Here is a 13,170-nt window from a genome sequence, read left to right on the forward strand (position 1 = left end):
GGCCTTATACCTCCTTTGGTAGAGACGCTATATCCACCACACCACCCAAGATTTTGATTACCAATTTCATTACATCTGTTCCTTTAATTCTGACCTTCAGAGATCATTAAAATATTATTGTTGGGCTACTGATAAAGCAAAGTCATTGTGGAATGCACATTAGCTCTTACTGTCCATGCTCAGTTTAATGTCTCATCATTCACAAAAGGCTATCAACTGCATATTAAAGGAATTTCTACAATCAAGTTACAAATGTAATGTACTAATTTTCTATCAAAAACTGCAATTCTGATAATCAGTGACCTATATCTTACGTACCCTGATAAGATAATAATCTCTTTTAAAGCCCACGCAAATGGAGTTCTCACACCAGGCCATGGATTTGGGAACATCGGGAACACTGAAATCTGCCTGCAACAACAAAACATGTAATTCATTTAAAATAGAAGTATACTGAGACAATAGACAGTAGGTGCAGGAGTAGGCCATTTGGCCCTTACTAGTCAGCACTGCCATTCACTGTGATCATGGCTGATCATACACAATCAGTACCCCGTTCCTGCCGTGTCCCCATATCCCTTGACCCCACTATCTATAAGAGCTCTATCTAACTCTCTCTTGAATGCATCCAGAGACTTGGCCTCCACTGCCTTCTGGGGCAGAGCATTCCACATATCCACCACTCTCTGGGTGAAAAAGTTTTTCCGCAACTCTGTTCTAAATGGCCTACCCCTTATGCTTAAACTGTGGCCTCTAGTTCTGGACTCACCCATCAGCGGGAACATGCTTCCTGCCTCCAGCGTGTCCAATCCCTTAATAATCTTATATGTTTCAATCAGATCCCCTCTCAACCTTCTAAATTCCAGTGTATACAAGCCCAGTCGCTCCAATCTTTCAACATATGACAGTCCCGCCATTCCAGGAATTAACCTTGTGAACCTACGCTGCACTCCCTCAATAGCAAATCTGGAGACCAAAACTGCACACAGTACTCCAGGTGGGGTCTCACCAGGGCCCTGTACAGCTGTGGAAGGACCTCTTTACTCCTATACTCAATTGCTCTTGTTATAAAGGCCAGCATGCCATTAGCTTTCTTCACTGCCTGCTGTACCTGCATGCTTGCTTTCAGGAGCCTGAAGACATATACTCAGTAAATCATAAACAGCTTCTTCCCCTCTGTCTGAATAGCCCATGAACCAATGAACCCTCATTATTCCTTTCCCTTTTTCCACTTTATAGTTCTGTAATTTTAACTAATTTAACATCTTTGCACTGCACTGCTGTCACAAAACAACAAATTTCACATCACCTCAGTCAATGATAATACATCTGATTCTGGTCTTCTGGATCATAGAAGCTTGCTGCATTTAGAGCAAGATACATACAAATACTGGAAGAACTCATAAGGCAGCATCTGTGGAGGGGCTGAGATCTTCACTGGTACTGGAAAGGAAGGAGCAGAAACCACAGTATGAAGGCTGGGGTTGGGGGCGGGTAGGGAACGAGTACAAGTTGGCAGGTGATAGGTGAGACAAGGTGAGGGGGAAGGTGCAAGGGTGAAGGAGGAGTGGTTGAAGAAAGAAGCTGGAAGAGAGGTTAGGTGGAAGAGATAAGGGGGTAAAGAAAGAACCTAACAGGAGAGAAAAGTGGATCATGGAAGAAAGAGAAAAGAGGTGATGGGCAGGGGAGGGAAAGAGAAAGGGTAACCAGAATGAAATAACGGATAAAGGAGGAGGGAGGAAGGGGAGAGAAATTACTGGAAATGAGAGAAACCCAGGTTAATACCCATCTTGATTTTAGATTATCTTGCTGAAATTTGCCTCAATTGAGATATCCTCACCTGTGCTTCTTGGAACTCTCGACCACGCCAGTAGTAGAGTTGCAGTTTCTTCTTCACAGCTACACACATACTGAGAATTGGCTCATCACCATCAGTTCGCTGAAAATACAGGATGCTTGTTACCAATTACAGTTTCTCTGGATTAAAACATACAACATATTGATATAATCATGAGAAAGGCATGCCAGCAGCTCTACTTCTTCTACCTCCAAAGACTCTTGTAAATTTCTATGGAAATATGGTGGGACCATTTTAAAAGGCTGCATCACAACTTGGTAAGGATTGTTTAATATATCTTTCTCTGGATCAAAAATACAACACATTACAGTAATTCCATCATGAAGAAGGCACATCAGCATCACTACTTTGTTAGGAGTCTGGAATTTGAGAAGCTTTGGTATGTCACTTACAAATTTCTACAGATGTACAATGGAGAGCATTCCGACTGGTTGCATCATTGCCTGGTCTGGAAGCTGCAGTGCACAAACTCGCAAGGAACAGCAGAGGATTGTAAGATTTAGCTAGATCCATTATAGCCAAAAATCCTCCCCATTATTGAGGACATCTTCAAGAGCTGGTGCCTCAAGAATGTGGCATCCATCAGCTTCTACTGGGGTGTGCCCTCTTCTCTTTACCATAGTTGGGGAGTTAGTCCAGGAGCCTGAAGACCCACTCAATGATTCAGTAAAAGCTTTTCTCCTTTCGCATCAGATTTCTGAATAGCCCCTGACCAATGAACACTATCTTGTTATTCCTTTTGTTTTTGCATTGACCTGCTGCCACAAAGCAAATTTTGCATGTCACTGATAATAAAACTGATTCTGATATAGTGGATAATATATAATATTGATACACCGCTAAAAGAATAAAAATATTCCAGTTTTAAAATAACCATCAATTATGCAAAATTACATTAGCAATTTTACATCTTGCTGTTATAGATTTGATGACAGGACTACTGCAACTAGATTTTTTCCAAATATAAACAGTAGAAGGTAGAACATAATTAATCACATACAGAGCAACTCTATTCCAGAATCCCTCTAATTATTCTGCTGGTTAAAGGAAGGATCAATAGACACAGCCTAGTTAGAAGAAAGATCCCAAGCTTGGACTGAATTTGCAAACATTGTTGCTGTGGCAGCAACATCAGTAATTTGTCATGGAAAAGGAAAGCAGGGCAAAATGTACACCCACATGTACATCTGTTAGGATCAGCTACGTTGCTCAGTATAGTTGACTTAATCATCACCGTCAAAAGTCATCTTCACCAAAATGACTCACTGGCTGAATTACCGGGCATATCTAGCAACCACAAACACATCCATATCAAGGAGTTGACCCCTCCAAGTGAAGGGACAAAAATCAATGTATTTATGACTACAAGGATTAAGTGGCAGGACATTCATAAGCCTCACAGCCTAGCAGTGCTTATGTACCTCCTTCCTGACAGTAGTGGGTCTAAGAGATTGTGGGATGGATGGTGGGAGATCTTTAACAATGCTTTGGGCCCTTTGTCTGGAACTTTCCTGGTAAATGTCACAATTGGGGGGGGGGGGTGGAGGGAGGGAATCTCCGATAATCCTCTTGGCAGTTTTTACTATCCTCTGTAGGGTTTGGCAGTCTGATGCCCTGCAGCTTCTGTACCACACAGGACACTCTTGATGGTGCTCCTGTAGAAAGTTGTTAGAACAGGGGCGGGGAGTCTTGCACACCTCAGTCTCCTCAGAAAGGTAGACACTGCTGTGCCTTCTTGGCTACTGAGGAGATGTTGTGAGTCCAGGTTAGATTGCCCATTATGTGGACATTGACTTCTTCACTCTCTCTCTATGGCACTGCCACTGATGTGCAATGGAGAATGGTTGACTGTGCCTTCCTGAAGTCCCTTATTATTTCTTTGTCTTGTCCATGATGAGACTCAGCTTGTTGCTTCTGCACCATTTGTCAAGTCTCTCTACCTCTTCTCTGTATGCTGACTCATCATTGTTGTTGATGAAGCCATCCACTGTAGTATCATCAGCGAATTTGATGAAGTGGTGTGAGCTGGATTTGGCAGTGCAGACCTGAGTCAACAGTATACCGAGCACACAACCCTGGGGATCACCTGTGCTCAGTGTGACAGAGTTTGAATGGAGTTGAGGTTGGAGGTGAATGGGCAGGTGCAGCACTTCTGTTCGCTACATGGCTAAGTGCCAGACGGGGGTTTAGTGGAGAGGGGTGAATGGACAAGGGAGTCACGGACAGAGCAATCACTGCAGAAAGTGGGGGGGGGGGGGGGGGGCAGGTGAGGTAAAGATGTGTTTGCTGGTAGGGTCCTATTGAAGATGGTGGAAATTATGGTGAATGACAGGTTGGATGTGGAGTCTCATGGGGTGGTAAGTGAGAACAAGAGGAACTCTATCCCTATTAAGTCAGTGGGAAGATGGGGTGAGCGCAGATGTCCAGGAAATGGAGTTGATGCGGGTGAGAGCAGTATCAATTGCGGAGGAAGGGAAACCCAAATCTTTGAAGGACGACATCTCTGGCATCCTGGAAAGGAAAGCCACATCCTGGGAACAGGATGGGTATAGATGAAGGAACTGAGAAAAGGGAGTGGCATTTTTACAGGAGTCAGGGTGGGAAGAGGTACAGTCACGACAGTCGTAGGAATTGGTAAATTAATTTCAAAAATCAGTAGACAGTTTGCTTCCAGAGTTGGAGGCAAAGAGATTGAAAAAGAGGTGTCAGAAATAGACCAAGTAAATTTAATGGCAGGGTGGAAGTTGAAATTGATAAGCACAGCATGGGTGCATGAAGCAGCATCAATGTAGTCATCAATGTAGTGCAGAGAGAGTTGGGGAGCTTGGAACATGGACTGTAGCCAACAAAAAGCTATGCCTATAGCTTGAACTAAAGACTGTTAAGTCTCTAGACCCACGTAGCCTGCATCCCAGGATATAAAAATAAATGACTGCTAAGATAGTGGAATTCATTGTTAGAATTCCTCAAAAATCCCATGATTCTAGAGAAGTGTCAGAGGATTGGAAAGCTGCCAGTGATATGTTGCTTCTAAAGGGAGGCAAAGCAGCAGGTATCTGTAGGCTGATTAGCAGCACGTCTATTGTAGAAAAAATATTTAAATCAATAACTAAGGAAACCATATTAATACATCTGGGAAATCATAATCTAATTAAGCAGGGTTAGCATATCCTTGTGAAAGGGGAATTTGTAATCACAAAATATCCTGTAGATGCTACAAATCCAAAGCAAATCACATAAAATGCTGAGGAACTCGAGGGCCACTTTTCCATATGGAGGGTGAGGAAGAGGTTGAGGGAGGTACAGTAGTATAATTTATGAAACACTTGGAAAGGTACATGGAGGTGCAACCTGGTCAAATGTAGGAGATCAGGATAAGCTGGGTGGGCAACGTGGTAGGCATGAACTGGTTGGGGTTGGGCTGAAGTTTGTGTATCTATGCAGCATACATGCACATATACACTGTGCCATGAATTACTTCTTTAAATGTTTGCCACTATTTGTCTATTGTCTTCCCTTATTTATCAGTTCAGAACACTTTAGCTAACACTATCTTCATTCCACTGTAATTCCCCTTATTTAATTTAAGCACATTTGCTTCTAACCCCAGTTTCTATCTCTCAAATAGAAGACAAAATTATATCCTTTATCAGATCTAATTTAGTGTGTTCTCTGGTTTATCTACATAACATTGTACTCCAAGAAACAATCCCAAATACACTATGAATGTTGTTGTAACTCCTCTTTCCAATTTGACTAATCCAATCTACATGAAGATTAAAGTCCCCTGTGATTATCTTCCTGTTATATAGAGTTATACTCTTTCCTACAATGTGGCCTCTGTATGGGGAGTAAGGCAACATGTCAGGGGGTTGGTGTGAGGGGGTAGTACCACCTTCCTCTAACCTGTATTTTCTTTCCCTTGGCTTTTGTTTAGAAACCTCAGTCTAAAGTCAGTATCTTCTGAGCACATACTACCTCTCTTTTTCTTTTTCAATCTTTTTATTATTATTATTATCAACAAAATAAAATTGATACATAGATAATGGGATTAAAAACATACACATTTCAACTGAACATGTAAGAATACATAAGCAATGGTTACAGTATAAATGAGTATTCCCAAATCATGGACGATACAATTTACAAATAAACAAGGCAAACCTAGGTATATCATAATATATATTAAAAAAAAACAGAAAAAAGAAAAAGAAAAAAAAAATGCAAAAAAACTAATCTAATAATCTAATAACTAATAAGGGAAAAAACATAAAAAGAAAAAAGAGAAAAAGAAAAAATAGGAAAAAAAGGGCTGTTTATAATATCTCACAAAAATACAAAATCATCAGTGTCGTCAACTCTGATCCTCTCAACATATATAAAATCGAAAATGGAAAAACAAATAGGCTTGGAACAGGGTCATATTACATCATATGAAAATATTGAATAAATGGTCTCCATATCTTTTCAAATTTAATAGAAGTATTAAATACAACACTTCTAATTTTTTATATGCTTTAAAAGTGTCGCAAAGTGTTCCGCAAGAAATATCATCCATGGAATTAGTTGAAAAGAAGAAATCAATCTGTTCCTTCATAAATTTAATAAATTCTGGATCTTGCAGTAAGGTAGAATCAAATCGCCATTGTCTAGCACTAGAAGCTGTATTCTTAAATTTAATAGAAAGTTTTAATGGAGCATGGTCAGAGATGGCTATAATATCATAATTACAACCAATTACCGATGGAATAAAACAAGAGTCAATAAAAAAATAATCAATTCTCGAGTAGGAATGATAAACATGTGAGAAAAATGAAAACTCTTTGTCCTTAGGATGCCAAAATCTCCAAATATCAAAAATTCCATTATCAGTCAAAAAAGAGTTAATACTTATTAGGTAAATTCTGAGTAGATATAGATTTGTCCAACAAAGGATTTAAACAACAATTAAATTCACCACCCATTATTAACTTATATTCATTTAGATTAGGTAGAGAAGTAAATAAGGACTTAAAAAATCGGGACAATCCACATTTGGAGCATAAACATTAACCATAGCAACCTTTTTGTTAAAAAGTAAGCCAGTAATTAACAAAGATCTACCATTCGGATCCGAAAAGATATCGTGTTGGACAAATGCAATAGAGGAGTCAATAAAAATTGAAACTCCCTTTACTTTAGCATTCGAATTCGAATGGTACTGTTGACCACCTCCAAAACCTAAAAAAGTGATAATTGTCCTCTTTCCTCACATGAGTTTCTTGTACAAAAATAATATAAGCATTAAGTCTTTGGAATACTTTGAAAATCTTTTTCCGTTTAATGGGATGGTTTAAGCCATTAGTATTCCGAGACAAAATTAATGGTCTGAGCCATATTTCTGAAATCAACCCTTTGGTACATAAAGGGTTAACCAAATTATGAACTCATGCACCCGGAAGAGGAACAAAAATAAGGGGCTGAACCGGAAGTGACAACACCGCGGACATTTTAGTAGTTTAAAATCAGCCCAAACGAAGAAACTAAAAAAAACTGATGTAAGGAACATAAGATTTAGAAATAAAAACCCCACCCCCCCACCCAAGAGGAAAAAAGACCACCCCAGCCAGGAAAAGGCTGGGAAAAAGGAGAGATGAAACTAAATCTACCCCCATATCAGCAGAAGACAACTCCGCATATAAAGGATAAAAAAAAAGATCCACTCAAACTCTAAAGAAATAATAATCACTATACTAAAACCAAACTACTTAATATAGTAAAAAAACAAAAAGAATATAATCACTAGTAACTTATAAATCGGGTTAAAACCCGAACAAACCAAAAAAAATTTAAACTGTGATAAGAGGTACATTATAGGAAGACGAGAGAAAAAAAATGGAGAAATCAAAAAAAAAGCCTAAAATATTTTAGAGAAGAAACTGCCATCTTAGTAAAAAAAAATTCACCTTCGAAGGATTAAGAATAATGACCAAAGATAAAGTACAGTGGTTGAAGTAAGTAAAATAAAAAGATTAATATGACGAAAAAAAAACTTTAATTAGAGTATAAAATATAGAGTAAACCTACACCAATAGCCAGAAACAAAATCTGGTTTTGGAAACAAAAACCATCTTGCATGATCAAAATCACTCATTTTTTAGAGACGAGAATCCGCAGCTGTAGGGAAGTTCTCATTCAGGAAACTTCTCGCTTCAGATGTAGAAAGGAAAATACGCCGTGGTGCATTGGGAGGCGAGATTCTGAGCTTCGCAGGGTATAAGAGCGCAGGTTTTAGATTTTTCTCATAACATTCGGACATCAGAGGTTTAAAAAGAAGCCTTGCCTTCATTACTTCTGGACTAAAATCTTCCACTAATCGAAAATTGTGATTTTGAAATTTGACCATCCCTACACGCCAAGCCACACGAATAAGTTGCTCTTTAACATACACATAGTGAAATCGGACAATTACAACGGGTGGTTTAGCTGTAGCACTTGGTGATCAACGCATAATTCTGTGAGCGCGATCAAGTAACGGAGGACTGTCTGGGAATACAGAAGGGAACGCATCCTTTAAAAGTTGAGCAAAGTACTTCGAGGGGTCCCCTTGTTCAATACCTTCCGGGAGACCAAGTATGCGTAAGTTCTGTCTTCTGGACCGATTCTCAAAGTCGACACTCTTGGCTTTAAGTGTTTCCACCTGCTTAATCGTCGAAAGTAATTTCTGCTCCGGTTTTTCAATTATCAAGTCTCGCTTCCGAGCGTCCTCTTGCAAAGTTGCGATTAGAACTTGCTGCTGGTTAACTACTGAATCCGTCTTATCCATATAATCTTGAAAAGCCTTTATATCTTGTTTAAAAATTTGTCGTTGTTCTTCAAATTTTTCATTTAAAACCTCCAATAATATTTCATAAGTCAATTCAGTGCGCTTAGGATCAGTCGTCTTCTTCTTCCCGTTCCCATTAGGATCTTTCCCCGGTTCTCGCCCTTTAGACCTAAGAGCCATTTCTGTATTCATTTCTTCAAAAATTCACAATAAACTCCTAAAGATAAGTCCAAAAAAGTAGCAAGAATCTTTTGGTGTAGGTAAAACTAAGTTAAATAAGGGTGATCATAGGTTAAGAAAAGTAAAGGTTATGGAGCGAATCTGAAACAGTGCTCACTCCATGAGCGTCTCCTGCTGATCCACTACCTCTCACAATTATATTTATCTAATCCTTCATTAACAGTGCCACTCCATAATCTTTTCCTTTTCACCTGTCCTCTCAAAAAGTCAAATAACCTTAAATGTTTAGTTCCTGATTTTGTTCCTTTTGCAACTACATCTCTGTAATCATACCCATTCACCCATGTGCTGTTAGTTCATTTATCTTTTTGCACATGCTTTGTACATTAAGATACAAGGCCTTCAGGTTAGATTTTTAAAAAATCATTTTAAATCTTTTTCATTCTCTGACCCTTTTTGCCTCTAAGCCTTGATTTCCCTGCCTTCACTGCTTCTATTCGACTGTGGTTTCTTTCTGTCCTTTTTTCAGTCTCTCCATTCTCAACTTCAAGGAAGGGTGGTGAGATTCATTAATGGAAGGACACTTGAACAAGGTACCTGATAGGGCAAATACACCCCAGAACAAGCAGCAGCATCAGAAGAGGTAGGTAGAATACTACAGAAGGGAAGGAGATGGAGGGACATTATGCCTTTTCTCAACTAACTCTGCATTTGTAAGGTGGGAAAATGGTAGAAATTATCAGCCATGAAACATGCATTCAAATGTTCCCTTGGTGTTTTTTTTAAATCAGTGCGACAGGTTGAGATTTGATTGGAAAATATGAAATTGTAGACATCATGACCATTATATTTATTATTCCAGAAATAATACTAGGTACAACTCGCAGCACGTTACCTCTTACCTTCAAATCACACGAGAAGAGACTAGCACCTTTAGCTTTTGCAACCATTGTAATTTGTTGGAATGTGAGTAAATCATGAACATAAATATTATTTTCTGCAAGGGAAAAAGAAATATATATTTAAATTTTGTTAGAAGCATTTCTCCCTTACATAACAATTTCATTGATATTTGTCTTACACTGCCGTTAATTTGGCAACTGCTTGAAAATCTCATTTAGTCAGTATATATTTCAGCATCAATTCTGCCTGCTCCAATAAACTATACTGTATATTGTTAAAGTTCAAGACACACTTTTAGTCTAGGATTAAATGTCTCTGACTTTATCTCATTCTTCACCAAAACCTCAAAAAAACCCGACTCAAATTTCCATTCCACTAGGAAGGACCAATTTTGCTTCTGAGATTATCCAGTCAGAACAGATCAATCACTTCGACCACTATTCTATTATTACTTTACCTTTTTAACTGGCTTCTTAATGTTAAATTTCAGCACAAACAATTCCTATTTTTTTTAAACTTAAGGCATTATTATGTTCAACCATTGATAAAAAATTTTGCAGAATTCACAAAAATGTTACAACCATATAACAAACCATTGTTAATACATTGTTTATGATAAAATTCAAGCTCTGTGTGCTTCTATACCTTATGAACAATTTACAATAAGGTTCATTTTAAAAATTACTATAAACTGGTTATATACCAGGGATCTTGGGGAAAAGGGAGACATGTCAGCTACAACTGTATTAGAGCTCAAGATGACAGATACTGTTGCACAGTTTTTATTAAGCTCACAATTCCTGTCACCAGATCTGAATTAGTTACAAATGTGTTGCTCCAATTCCTTAAACCACTTATATGATCATAGGATGTCAGAGAGGATGAAATCAAATCATTAAATATTAGCACTTGGTAAAAGTATTAAATTACGTGTACCACCTTTAATAGACATAAATTTGATATGTGTCGCACCAAGGAGCAGAGTGAAAAGACATCTCACAGCTCAGATGGTGTGGGAATATGGGGAGAATGATTAGTGCAGGATCAATGTAAATGGGTGCTGGTGGGGTCAAAGGGCTTGTTGCCATACAGTCTTCCTTTCTGATTCTGAGAGTCATGTTTTACTAACCATGTAAACAAAAAGTACAAAATTCAATTTGTGTTTTCAGCCAAGTTAGCTAAGCTGAAATGACATGGCATCTGTACCAGTTCTGGTCTGGGTGATTAAACCTGCTAAAACTACAAAATCAAGATGCTGGAAAGCTAAGATAAAAACAAATGATGTTGAAATAGTTAAAAAAAATAATGTAGCACCTGGAGACAGAGAAACAGAGCCAGAATTCCAGTCCATGACTTTTCATCGGAACAATTGGTGTAAGTGGAAGCATTCCCTAAAACCTCTGAACTCAATTTTGAAACAGGGAAGTTGCATCATGCCTAGACTAAAGGTCCGGTGTTGTTCCCAGTGTACTTCAATGAAATACTGTAGCCAAGGACCAGAAAAGTCATGAGTGAGAGTGGGATGGAGAATTACAGCATCAAACAGCCCTGTAGCTTTGAGTCTGCTTGCACACTGGCAGTGATGTTTCACAAAGCAGACACACACATTTGTCTTTAGTCTTTTCTAATCTAGGGGATAATACTGAAGTTGCAAGTACTGTATTAAACTGTAAATTGGTGCTTCAGAGACCTAGACTCTGGAAACAAAGGTGTTATATTCCCAGCATTTGCATGAGAAGGACAGTAATACTGTTTATGATCAAAGAATGAAGCATGAATGGTGTCATGGGAGGAATGATTCCACTAGAATGTTAAAGAAGAAAGGAAAGATAAATTTGGTGGTGAGATTTTCTTTACTAATTAATTATTGACATACAATGCAGAATAGGCCACATTGCCCAGCAATCGCCCAATTTAACGCTAGCCTAAACATGGGACAATTTACAATGACCAAACATCCTACAAACTGGTACATCTTTGGACATTGGGAAGAAACCAGAGCATCTGGAGGAAACCCACACGGTTACGGGGAGATTGTACAAGCTCCTTACAGGCAGAGGCGGGAATTGACCCCGGGTCTCTGGTACTGTAAAACACTGCGCTAACCATTATGCTATTGTGCCACCCAAAGAGGTTTCTGAAATAAATATAAAATTGAATCCTACCATTGTAGGCCAAATCAAAAGTATTGATGAATCAGAATATTAGAGGGAGATTGAAAATGTGGCTGAGCAGTGCCATCATAACAAGTTCTTACTCAATGTCAGCAAGACCAAAAAGCTAATTATTAACAACAGGAGTATGAGCCACTCCTCATTAGAGGATCAGAGGTGCAGAGGGTCAGCAACTTTAAATTCCTCAGTCCCTCTTGGAGTTTCCAAAGATTCGACATGTCATCTAAAACTTTGACAAACTTCCATCAGGCTCTTGAACCTGAGGGGATAACTTTACTCAACTTCACTTGCCTATCATTGAAATGTTCTCACAGCTTAAGAGCTCACTTTCAAGGACTCTTCTCATGTTCTTGATATCTATTGTTTGTTTATTATTCTTTCTTTTGTATTTTCACAGTTTGTTGTCTTTTGCACACTGGTTGAACACCCAAGTCTGTGCAGTCTTTCATTGATTCTGATATGGTTATTATTGTATTATGGATGTATTGAGCATGCCTGCAAGAAAAAAAATCTCAGGGCTAATTAGCTCTTTGGTCTTACTGACATTGAGTAAGTGATTGTTGTTTTGGCAACATAAATATATGGTGACATATATGTACTTTGATAATAAATTCACTTTGAACTTAAAGAAGCTCACAAAGACAGAAAGTTCTGGAGGTTCTCAAGTCAGGCAGCATTCATGGCAAGGGAAGCAGTTAACCTTTCATCAGCTGCTGAGCATCTCTAGCTTACTGTGATTTAAGCAGATTTCCACCTTCAGTGAGTTTTTGCTGTAAAATTTATGATTCAACACTGCTGAGGATTTCAGAGTTTATGATTTCCAATTACTAATAAATTTAAGGATTTCATTTCTTTGGCAGAAAGGAGAAAATGCAAACTATAGAGCACTACATTAAAGGGGGCATAGAGTGATCTTGGTAATAGCCAGACATGTTGAAAATGCAGTTAATAATGCATAAAGTGAACTGGACTTCATAGGTTGAAAAAAGGGGCAAAAGATGATGCTGGAACCTTTGTAAAGCATATTTGGCTACCGTTAGGAAGCTGACAAAATGCTGGTGGAACCTTCGTCCTGATGAAGGGTCTCAGCCCGAACCGTCGTCAGCGATTCTCCCTATAGATGCTGCCTGGCCTGCTGTGTTCCACCAGCATTTTGTGTGTGTTGTTGTTTATATTTAGGAGAGCACAGTTTCAGTGCAGTCGCCCAACTTCTTTTAAAGCAACAAAACAGACTGCAAATTACTGAATGT

General features: G+C 38.6%; 1 protein-coding gene across 1 annotated transcript in view; it reads right to left on the reverse strand.

Moving 5' to 3' along the window:
- vps39 (VPS39 subunit of HOPS complex) overlaps window positions 1–13,170 on the reverse strand; it is a 113,743-nt gene that overhangs the window by 64,813 nt on the left and 35,760 nt on the right. Inside the window, exons 5-7 of the mRNA XM_059952985.1 lie at window positions 9,746–9,840; window positions 1,841–1,939; window positions 319–411 (exon numbers count right to left, since the gene is read on the reverse strand). Coding sequence (XP_059808968.1) covers window positions 319–411; window positions 1,841–1,939; window positions 9,746–9,840 — 287 coding nt within the window. The remainder of the gene's footprint in view (window positions 1–318; window positions 412–1,840; window positions 1,940–9,745; window positions 9,841–13,170) is intronic.

Source organism: Hypanus sabinus, chromosome 2 (genome assembly GCF_030144855.1).
Source record: "Hypanus sabinus isolate sHypSab1 chromosome 2, sHypSab1.hap1, whole genome shotgun sequence".
Classification (NCBI taxonomy): domain Eukaryota; kingdom Metazoa; phylum Chordata; class Chondrichthyes; order Myliobatiformes; family Dasyatidae; genus Hypanus; species Hypanus sabinus.